The 12,392-nt window shown below is 38.1% G+C and overlaps 1 protein-coding gene across 5 annotated transcripts in view; it reads right to left on the bottom strand.

Annotated features, from left to right (window-relative positions):
* The window catches only part of DOCK11 (dedicator of cytokinesis 11), a 215,719-nt gene that overhangs the window by 124,621 nt on the left and 78,706 nt on the right, over positions 1-12,392 (bottom strand). For all 5 annotated transcript variants that reach the window (XM_070784594.1, XM_070784592.1, XM_070784593.1 and 2 more), the window contains exons 10-12: positions 11,817-11,900; positions 7,099-7,239; positions 5,655-5,867 (exon numbers count right to left, since the gene is read on the bottom strand). In XM_070784594.1, coding sequence (XP_070640695.1) covers positions 5,655-5,867; positions 7,099-7,239; positions 11,817-11,900 — 438 coding nt within the window. The remainder of the gene's footprint in view (positions 1-5,654; positions 5,868-7,098; positions 7,240-11,816; positions 11,901-12,392) is intronic.

The raw sequence follows: 12,392 nt of genomic DNA, 5'->3' as shown, positions 1-12,392 counted from the left end.
TGGAAAAACCATAGCTTTGACTAGACGGATTTGTTGCAAAATGATGTCTCTGCTTTTTAATATGCTGTCTACGTTGGTCATACCTTTTCTTCTAAGGAGCAAGCGTCTTTTAATAATATGGCTGCAGTCACTATCTGGAGTGATTTTGGAGCACCCAAAAATAAAGTCTGACACTGTTTCCACTGTTTCCCCATCTATTTCCCATGAAGTGATGAGACCAGATGCCATGATCTTAGTTTTCTGAATGTTGAGCTTTAAGCCAACATTTTCACTCTCCTCTTTCATTTTCATCAAGAGACTCTTTAGTAGTTCTTCACTTTCTGCCATAAGGGTGGTGTCATCTGCATATCTCGGGTTATTGATATTTCTCCCAGCAATCTTGATTCCAGACTGTGCTTCATCAAGTCCAGCATTTCTCATGATGTACTCTGCATATAAGTTAAATAAGCAAGGTGACAATATACAGCCTTGACATACTCCTTTCCCTATTTGGAACCAGTCTGTTGTTCCATATCCAGTTCTAACTGTTGCTTCCTAATTTGCATACAGATTTCTCAAGAGGCAGGTCAGGTGGTCTGGGATTCCCATCTCTTTCAGAATTTCCCAGTTTATTGTGATCCACACAGTCAAAGGCTTTGGCATAGTCAATAAAGAAGAAATAGATGTTTTTCTGGAACTCTCTTGCTTTTTCAATGATCCAATAGACGTTGGCAATTTGATCTCTGGTTCCTCTCCCTTTTCTAAAACCAGCTTGAACATCTGGAAGTTCACAGTTCACGTACTGTTGAAGCCCAGCTTGGAGAATTTTGAGCATTACTTTCCGAGCATGTGAGATGAATGCAATTGTGTGGTAGTTTGAGCATTCTTTGGCATTACCTTTCTTTGGGATTGGAATGAGAACTGACCTTTTCCAGTCCTGTGGCCACTGCTGAGTTTTCCAAATTTGCTGGCAGATGGAGTGAAGAGCTTTCACAGCATCATCTTTTAGGATTTGAAATAGCTCAACTGGAATTCCATCACCTCCACTAGCTTTGTTCTTAGTGATGCTTCCTAAGGCCCACTTGACCTCACATTCCAGGATGTCTGGCTCTAGGTGAGTGATCACACCATCATGATTATCTGGGTCCTGAAGATCGTTTTTGTATAGTTCTTTTGTGTATTCTTGCCACCTCTTCTTAATATCTTCTGCTTCTGTTAGGTTCATACCATTTCTGTCCTTTATTCATCTGTTCTTTATTTATCTGATACAGATTTTCCTTGAGAGTCCAGGAGACTCTGGCAGAGGCATGGGTCAGTGATGGCCTACTGCAGGGTTGGAGGTACTGAGTGCAGCAGAGCATGCATTGGATCTTTTGAAGGAGGTCACCATTATCTTCATTACCTGCACCATAGTTTGGCCCTAGGTAAATAATAGGGAGGGAACACAGCCCCATCCACCAACAGAAAATTGGATTAAAGATTTACTAAGGACACCTTGCCCATCAGAACAAGACCCAATTTCCCTCTCAGTCAGTCTCTCCCATCAGGAAGCTTCCATGAGCCTCTTACCCTTCTCCATCAGAGAGCAGACAGACTGAAAACCACAATCACAGAAAACTAATCAATCTGATCACATGGACCACATCCTTGTTTAATTCAATGAAACTATGAGCCATGCCATGTAGGGCCACCCAAGATGGACGGGTCATGGTGAAGAGTTTTGACAAAAGGTGGTCCACTGGCGAAATAAATGGCAAACTACTTCAGTTATTCTTGCCTTGAGAACCCCAAGAACAGCATGAAAATGCAAAAAGATAGGACACTGAAAGATGAACTCCCCAGGTCGGTAGGTGCCCAATATGCTACTGGACATCAGTGGAGAAATAACTCCAGAAAGAATGAAGAGACAGAGCCAAAGCAAACACAACACCCAGTTGTGGATATGACTGTTCATGGAAGTAAAGTCTGATGCTATAAAGAGCAATATTGCATAGGAACCTGGAATATTAGGTCCATGAACCAAGGCAAATTGGAAGTGGTCAAACAGGAGATGGCAAGAGTGAATGTCGACATTCTAGGAATCAGCAAACTAAAATGGACTGGAATGGGTGAATTTAACTCAGATGATCATTATATCTACTACTGTGGGCATGAATCCCTTACAAGAAATGGAGTAGCCATAATAATCACAAAAGAGTCTGAAATGCAGTACTTGGATGCAATCTCAAAAACAACAGAATGATCTCTATTCGTTTCCAAGGCAAACCATTCAATATCACAGTAATCCAAGTCTATGCCCCAACCAATAATGCTGAAGAAGTTGAAGTTGAACGGTTCTATGAAGACCTACAAGACCTTCTAGAACTAACACCCAAAAATGATGTCCTTTTCATTATAGGTGACTGGAATGCAAAAGTAGGAAGTCAAGAAACACCTGGAGTAACAGGCAAATTTGGCCTAGGAGTACAGAATAAAGCAGGGCAAAGGCTAATAGAGTTTTGCCAAGAAAACACACTGGTCATAGCAAATACCCTCTTCCAACAACACAAGAGAAGACTCTGCATATGGACATCACCAGATGGTCAACACCGAAATCAGATTGATTATATTCTTTGCAGCCAAAGATGGAGAAGCTCTATGCAGTCAGCAAAAACAAGACTGGGAGCGGACCGTGGCTCAGATCATGAACTCCTTATTGCCAAATCCAGACTTAAATTGAAGAAAGTAGGGAAAACCACTAGACCATTCAGGTATGACCTAAATCAAATCCCTTATGATTATACAGTGGAAGTGACAAATAGATTCAAGGGATTAGATCTGATAGATGGAGTAACTGAAGAACTATGGACAGAGATTCCTGACATTGTACAGGAGGCAGTGATCAAGATCATCACTATGAACAAATGCAAAAAGGCAAAACGGTTGTATGAGGAGGCCTTACAAATAGCTGTGAAAAGAAGAGAAGTGAAAAGCAAAGGAAAAAAGGAAAGATATACCCATTTGAATGCAGAGTTCCAAAGAATAGCAAGGAGAGATAAGAAAGCCTTCCTCAGTGATCAACATGTTATACATATCAGCATTTAATTACATTCTGCCTAATTTTGCTGCCTGAGGTCTTTCAAACAGACCTAGGTTCAAATCCCACCTTCACCACTACTGGCTTTGCCATGGTAGGCAGCTTACTTAGCCTCCCTGATTTGCAAACCAGTCATAATTATATTTTACAAGACAATCATGTTTACATGAGACATCAGTGGAAGATTCTAGCACACAAGATATTAAAAAAATGTTGATTTTCTTCCAAACTGGGTTATAAATGGCATGACATCTGAAACTACAATTCAAACTTCTTGCGTTGAACAGACAGCTGAACACATTGAAGTAAGGCAGCAAATATATCATCGGCTTACAAGGACTTATTTGGAATTGTGTGGAAAATTTTCAACATATAATGCAATAGCAGGTTCTCGAATACTTATAATACTGTTTTGCTCAATCTCTCTTTTAGAAGCACAGGCCATCAGAGTGGAATGTTCATATATGTGACAACCACAGTCGAGTAACAACCCAAGAGAATGAGGGATAACATGGGGAAAAACGACCACAGATCCACAGCCCACAGAGGGGAGTGACAACACATGTATCAATGAGCATAATCTTTGACACCGAAATGCCCAATGCTTAAAATTTATTCTAGGGAGATAATACACATGAGCTACAAGGATGCAATACTGCAGCATTATTTATGATATGTCAAAATTAGAAATATCCTAATAAGCTAAATCACCATATCATTCTTTAATAAGAATGTAACTGATCCAGAGAGTGATATAGGATGATAAACATGATGTTCAATGAATACAGTAGGTATAAAACAGCAGGACTATAATACAGTTCGTAAGAGCACACATAATGTATATGTGTTTATATATACACAACAGAGATATTTAGAAAAATGTTGGCCAAAATGTTAATAGTTATCATTTATGGGTGGTGATTTTTAATTTTCTTCTTTAGTACTTTTTGTATTCTTTGAATTTTCTACATAATAATGTATTTATCTTTTTAATCAGGAAAAAAAGTAACTTTTTTTTTTAAATCGGGGAATAACTGTTTTACAATGTTGTCTTGGTTTCTGCTATACAATGCAAATCAGCCATAATTATATGTATGTCTCCTTCCTCTAGAGCCTCCCTCCCCCCTCCCATGCTTCTTCTCTAGGTCATCGCAAAGCGCCAGGCTGGGCTCCCTGTGTTATATACACAGCAGCTTCCCACTAGCCAGCTATCTTCCACATGATGGTGTATATGTGTCAGTGCCACTTTCTCAATTCGTCCCGCCCTCTCCTTCCCCTGCTGCGTCCACAAGTCAGTTCTCTACGTCTGCATCTCTACTCCTTCTCTGCATGTGGGTTAATCAGTACTATTTTTCTAGATTCCATATATATGTGTGTGTGTTAATATATGATATTTGTTTTTCTCTTTCTGACTTACTTCATTCTATAGAACAAGCTCCAGGTTCACCCACCTCACTACAACTGACTCAAATTCGTTCCTTTTTATGGCTGAGTAATATTGCATTATATACATGGTTGGTGGGAATGTAAATTGATATAGCCACTACAGAGAACAATATGGACATTCCTTTAAAAACTAGGGATACAACTACAATATGACCCAGAAATCCCACTAATAGGGCATGTATCCTGAGAAAACCACAATTCTAAAAGACACGTGCTTCCCTGGTGGCTCAACTGGTAAAGAATCTGCCTGCAATGTGGGAGACCTGGGTTCGGATCTCTGGGATGGGAAGATCCCCTGGAGAAGGGAAAGGCTACCCACTCCAGTATTTTGGCCTGGAGAATTCCATGGACTGTATAGTCCATGGGGTCGTAAAGAGTTGGACACAACTGAGCGACTCTCACTTTCTTTTCAAAAGACACATGCACCCAAAGTTCATTGCAGCACTATTTACAATAGCCAGGACATGGAAGGAATAACATTTTTATTTGAGGTAAAATAAATCTCCTTACAAAGTGAGGTGCTTTGTTCTGCTTCTTCCTGCTTTAGTTCTCTGCAATACTCTAATTTCCTTTCAGTTGCAGAAGTCTAGAAGGCAGACTATCAGTTCTGCTCTGCCTAACCTCTTAAGGCCTCTGGTCTGATCAGAGGTCAAAATGCAAGGGAACTGTTTGGCTCCTTCTGAAGGGGATTCTTTGTATCAGATAGGACGGCTGTGACGACATAAGAACTCCTTGTGTAAGGACTGTTTATGCTCCATTAAAGCTACCTACTCGAAATGGGAATGGGAAAGGGAAGGTTATTTTAGGGTCAACTTTTTCTTCAAAGAAAATAGCCTTTCAGGTACTTATTGCCTTGCTCAAAAGTATGTGCATGAGTCCAGGGGTGTGTCTGTGTCATCTGCATTCCATCTCACAAAATACTTCCTTTGAGATTCCCATCACGTCCCACTTCACTAGGGTATTATTAGCATATTTGCTGTTTTCCCTTTTATTCCCTCCAACTTCAGTCACCAGAAAAACAGCTATACACAGACCCTACAAAAGACGGAATGCCCATGAAAACATTAAAACATTGGCCTGAAACTATGCAAGAAACCAAGGGTCTTTCTGTTTCTTATTCTGAACGTGCTACCAAGACTAAAAGATTCCTTACCTGCTTTATAAAGCGTAACTGAGATTCAGCAATTCCATGAATGAAAGACTCAGGTGAAGAGCCTCTTGGGGTACCATCAGTAGCTGGTTGGCTTGAAGGGCCCCACAGCATTTCACGGACAGATGGGGGATTCAAGTCTACATGGAAGTCAGCTGAAATCTTACAGTTGTTCTTCACATCAAACAAGGCAAGATTAATAAAAAAGGGTTCAACCTGGGAATGAAAACCATTACATTTTTAAACAATGACTTTTATTTTAGGTGGGATGGGGGAGGGACACAAATTACAGAAATTTTTTTTTTATTCTTCAAGTTTCTGTGATTACAGTTCCTTTCTGAGTTCAATATTCAGCTAAAAGTGTATTATGGCTCATTTGCATATGAGAAAGAGCTTTCTAAATAACAGACTCTCAAATTGTAACTTTTGTCCTGTGTAATTTCATAAGTTACAAATTTTTTTAAATGAGTAGAAATCGGAAGCCACACTTAAAGAACATCAATTATTCTATGAATAAATTTTAATTCTCCATAGGCTCATTGAAATTACCTAAAAATAATGCCAATATTACACAGTAGAAATAAATCTTCCCTTTTTCTATATTACAGCTTACTGGATTATACATTTAATAAGAGCTAATATCAGTCAAAATCAAATTACTTGACAAAAGCTTTGCCCCATCAGCATTTTGGAAGACATGATTCCTCTCTACAGATGGCATTTGAAAGCTGGTCACAAAGAGAAATTTCATGCCAGATGGCATAAAGATTAACCCTTTACACACCGAGAGTCTGCTAGTGTATCTCAGCTACTTCATAAGAGAATAAATCATCACTGGATACTTTTCAAACATAAACTAGAACTCCCTCCCCCCCCCCCCCCAAAAAAAAAGAAAACAAAAAAAGGTGAACAGAAAATGCAGTCTTTTGGGCGTTTTACATTCATAGTTTCAAGTATTCCTAAGCAGCTCAAATGATCTGTGACAGCTAATAATTAGAATTTTCTGTGCAGAACACAATGAATTCACTCGATGAGAATAGTGAGTGAGACAAGCTGACTGAACAGCCTCTGTGTTCCTTCATGATTTTGGTGTTCCTTATTCATGGCTATGAGTCAATTTCACAGAAGTCATATTCTCTAGTAAAATTTACAAATTTGAGGACTTTCCAGGTTCTGGAGATATGTCCCTCCTGAAGGTCAAGAGCCTACCTACTCTGCTATTTTGAATAGGTAAGACTTTCATGAATCCTCTTAAGATGAAAACATATTCCTATCCTGGCAAAAGAAAGACAAATAAAATTCTTCCATGTTAAATTTATTGTAACATGTAGCAATGGAATTTTCACCCAGTAAATTAGTTCTCAGCAAAAACAAAACAAAACAAAACAAAACAGTAATTTCTTTAATGTACTGGTTTAAGGGAGGTAGAAGAAAAAGTCATACATACGTTTGTGGGTGGTCCTTTTGCATTGTCTCCAACTTGACCCAAGATATTGAACATTAAATCATGGCAATTTACCAAGAAACGTTTATTGCACTTTTCCTCAAATGGCTTTATATCAGGTTCAATTCCTGAAAAGTCCAACCTCTAAAAAACAGATAATATGAATCATTTCTCTCCCAAAATAGAATTCACATGAATTCACATAGATCTCTAAGTAAAACTTGCAAAATCTAACAGATCTCTGTCCATTCTTCATTTGAACTCTTAACTTTTTTCAGTGAGCCTTTGTAGTGTTCTTACACTAAGGTTCTAACACTGAAATAAATCCCTGCCTCACTCCTGACCCTGCTCCTCTGATTTCATCTCCTACCACTCAAGCCTGCCCCCTCCCTCTGTTTCAGCTCCACCAGCCTCTTTGGTTATTTTTCCAGCACACCAAGTACACTCCCACCTCAGGACCTTTGAACTTGCTGTTCTGTCAGGAACTCTCTTTCCCCAAGATAGATGCATGGTTTACTCCCTCATTTCATTCAAGTCTCTAATCAATTGGCAGTCCCAAAGACAGACTTTCCTTAACTCCCTATATAGAATTATATACTCTCTGACAGCCTATACTCCCTTTCCTTAATTAAGTTTCTAACATTATTTTTAACATTTACTTCATTATTTATTGTTTGTCCTCCCCACAAAATACTGTGTTCCAGGATGGTAGGAATTTTGTTTCTTTTCTGAGCTGTGCATGAAACAAATTTGACATGAATGGATATGGGAGGCAAGAATAATACCATAGCCTCTAACTTGGAAGATTCAGTAGATTGCGATGTTATAAACTTAGTTGTGAAATAAAAATGAATAACAGATATAAGGGGAGGGTGAATAGAGACAATGACTTCAGTTTAGGATATACTGAGTTTGAAAGGATACAAGTAACTGGTTAGAAAATAGGGAAGGTGTGGGTTGGAGATCTGGATTTCAGAATCAGTGGCAACTAGGGTGAGGAGGATGAGGCTGGAACCCTGGGGACCACCTACACTGAAATGATGGACAGAGGGTGAGGCGTGCACATAGGAAACAAAACCACTGAGCTCAGCTTCTAACAGAGCTGGAGGATGAATCCTGGCTGCCACTGAGATATATTTTTTAAATTATTCGTACTTCAAAAAAAGTTTAAAAGAAGATACTGAGAGTCAAGAAATTCCTCCCAGCAGGGGAGGAATCTGTCCCCCTCCCCCGCCCCAAAGAAACTCACTGAATCCCCCTTCAGCTCACCCAGCTCAGGCGATCTGAGTTCATCTGTTCATTCTGATTGTCTGAACAGATTCACATTCTGTTCACAAATGTAAGAAAAAGTATAGACTGTGGCACAACTTACTATACTTTCAATAAGACCAGAGAGAGGGTAGATGGGAAGTGACTGGATGAATCTGAGCAGAATATATTGCCAGTATGGAAAAGTCAAGCCAAGAAACACAAGAATTTTTCTCAATTGCCTGAGTAATTCAAGCCAAAACAGGTATTGTGCCTGAAGAGTCTTAGATAATTATAGCTGTTCTGACCTTGACTGCGTCACTGACAAAACTCCCCTTAAAAGGGCCTAAAGTATAATATTTGTACCTGAAAGCATAATTTTTTCCCCTAGAGTCTATTTATCTACAAATGTGTGGGACTAGACAGCTCCCTCTTGAACACTTATCTGTCTGTGGAGCCAGCAAAGGCAAGTCATTGCCATGGAGATCAATTCTAATTTCCGCCCATTTATCTGCTCTCCTTTCGAGCTTACTCAGACAGTGGAATGTGAAAGAAAACTGGACTAAACCACTCCAGCCCCCTTTCTCTTCTGAGGCCTGTGCGTGCAAATGTGGGGACATACGGCCTTCTCTAGGAGTTCAAAGTCAGAACCATCTCCTTCAGTCAGTGTTTCTTTATTCTCTACAGTCAGTGGTAGAAAACTCGTCTCTGGACACTGAACTCTGACCATAAGGGAAGGCTGATATTATCGGATGGCCTGCCTACCTAGAAATGTACACACAACCTGGATTTCTCTGTGGTAAAATTGGCCTTCCGTAATTAACACTGAATTCAATTTTTGCTCAAACTTTCATCTCAACTGTAAATTTTTCTCTCACTGTAGCTCACTGATAAACAAACATAAAATCAGTTCTGCTGCATGACCACAAAAACACTACACCACAAATTTTTTAAATACATTGGATGGAGTTTCAACCACAGTCAATTGGCTTCTTTGTATACAATCAAAGAGTCTGACGTGTTCAATTAGAGTGCAATCAAGATGGCGGGGGGGGGGTGCACGGGACAACAAGTGAATCAAAGGCTCAGACATGGCTCAAACGAGTAAATTTCTGAATGAATATCTTAGAACTAACATTCCCAAGGCCTGCTATACACTTTCTGGAAAAAAATTATAGAACTTACACAAATAATATAATAGTGCTATGGGGGAAAAAAGATGAAACATTTAAAATGAATTTTCCCCAGATAATTTTATTTTTTCGTGTAGTATTTTTATTAAGGAAAAACTTCTGCATTATTGATAGACTACATACTTTTTCCATTTCAGACTAAAAGAATTTTAGTTAGAAAAATGTTTGAAGCAAAAGAAACACAATCTATCTTCCCAAAATTATTTTATATTTTATTGCTACATATTCACCGAGAAAAAAACTCTAATGCTTATATAATGCATACTATTTAAAAATTCCATAGATTTTAATTAGAAATCTCATGTAGAAAACCCCTTCATGGATCACAGCCTTGTCATGGCAAAGAGGCTTGCGTAACTCTGTGAATCTATGAGCCATGCCATGTAGGACCAACCAAGACAAACAGGACAAGGTGAAGAGTTCTGACAAAACGTGGTCTACTGGAGGAAGAATGGCAACCCACTCCGGTATTCTTGCCACGAGAACTCCATGAATGGTAGTAAAAGGCAAAAACATATGAAACCAGAAGATGAGCCCCCCAGATCAGAAGCTGTCCAATATGCTACTGGGGAAGAGCAGAGGGCAACTACTAATAGCTCCAGAAAGAATGAAGAGGCTGGGCCAAAATGGAAACAACACTCAGCTGTGGATATGTCTGGTGGTAAAAGTAAAGTCCAGTGCTATAAAGAACAATATTGCATAGGAACCTGGAATGTTAGGTACATGAATCAAGGTAAATTGGAGGTGGTCAAGCAGAAAGAGGATGGCAAGAGTGAACATTGACATTTTAGGAATCAATGAACTAAGATGGACGGGAATGGGTGATTTAACTCAGATGGCCATTATATCTACTACTGTGGGCAAGAATCCTTTAGAAGAAATGGAGTAACCCTCATAGTCAACAAAAGAACGTGAAATACTGAGACATTACTTTACTGACAAAGGTCTGCATAGTCGAACCTATGGTTTTTCCAGTAGTTGTGTACAGATGGAAAAAGCTGGACCATAAAGAAAGCTAAGTGCAGGAAAATTGATGCTTTTGAATTGTGGTGCTGGACAAGACTCTTGAGAGTACCTTGGACAGCAAGGAGATGAAACCAGTCAATCCTAAAGGAAATCAATCCAGAATATGCATTGGAAGGACTGATGCTGCAGCTGAAACTACAATACTTTGGCCACCTGACACAAAGAGCCAACTTATTGGAAAAAAAACCCTGATGCTAGGAAAGATTGAAGGCAAAAGGAGAAGGGGGTGGCAGAAAATGAGATGGCTAGAATGGACATGAATTTGCTCAAACTCTGGGAGACAGTGGAAGACAGATGAGCCTGACTTGCTGCAGTCCATGGGGTTGCAAAGTGTCAGATAGTACTTAACAACTGAACAACAATATGTAGAAATACTGAAAAGAAAACCAAAAGATTCATCTTCCCTCAAGTATTTTATTTTCTTGTGAAGTATTTTCCATTAAGAAAAATATCTGTAAAATTTAGACACGGTAGAAGTTTACCATTTTTAAAAATTGGTAACTTAGTTGGAAAATATCATGGAATTACCTAAATCAGAAGAAAATATGAAAAAGAATAGATACATGTATATGTATGACTGAATCACTCTGTTGTACACCTGAAACTAACACAACATTGTTAATCAACTATACACAAATATAAAATATAAATTAAAAAATAAAAGGTAAAAAGAATCATGGAACTAAATATTAACTACATATTTAGTAGTATCTTAATACTAAAAGTGCCTCACTCTCCTGAAAGAGACTAAAATACACATGTGCACATAAATTTGCACTTTCCTGGATCGCTTTCCCTCTGAAGTGAGATTAAACCAGACATGAAAATTATCCCAGTTCTACAGGCCTACATCAAAAATGGAAAATAAACATGTCTCATATGATGTGGTGTTCCTTATACTATACATTTTCACTGATACTGGATCACAATTGTATTTAATGTGTTAAAAGCACTGAAACCATTGTTAAAGATTCTTTAATTTATTGACTTTGAAGAGTAAGATGAAGTGACAACAATATAAAGAATTGAGAGGAATATATATATACACACACATATATACAGTTCCAAACTATTTGTATATTTTCAGTCCTCCTAGTGAAATTAGTTATTAAGCTACCTATTCAAAGCAACCAAGACAAAAAAATATAAAGCAATAAATATATGCCCAGTAGTTCAAAAATCAGTGATTTAAACATTTCAGACACTGTTTATCTGAATAAGCAACAATTATTTAAAGCAATATATCATTAATACCTGAACTTCTGAATCGAAAGAAAAGAGATTCTGTCTTCCATCTCCTCTACTGAGCTTGTTTAGTTGTTCAGTTTCTCTTCCATACTAAAATTGAAACAGACAAATATATATATATATATATATATATATATATATATATATACACACACACACACACACACATATACACGTGTTGATCATTACTTCATTTCCTTCAAAACAGTATTAAATGCCATTTAATGATCTAGTTTATGAGAAACTAGCAGCTTGACACAGCTTCAAATATACACTCTTCTCCACTTCCAAGTACTTAAGGTGGATACAGAATGCTTGCTGTGCAGAGTTACAGTCACAGTTACAGTTACAGTTACAGTCGACCTGTGCTATTAATCAAGTATTTACACTTTCTATACACTTTTTTAAGACCAAGAATATTATTCAACCCATAGTACAAAAAAGAAATACAAGAGACTTGTGATATAAAAGAGAATTAACAAGAGAACTAATCCATGGTGCTACTCATCCATGATATATATAATATATATATATAAATCCATGAGTATATATGTTACATATATATATATGTATATTATATAC

Source organism: Bos indicus, chromosome X (genome assembly GCF_029378745.1).
Source record: "Bos indicus isolate NIAB-ARS_2022 breed Sahiwal x Tharparkar chromosome X, NIAB-ARS_B.indTharparkar_mat_pri_1.0, whole genome shotgun sequence".
Taxonomy (NCBI): Eukaryota; Metazoa; Chordata; class Mammalia; order Artiodactyla; family Bovidae; genus Bos; species Bos indicus.
Note: the sequence above shows the minus strand (reverse complement) of the source record. Positions and strands in the feature narration are given on the sequence as shown.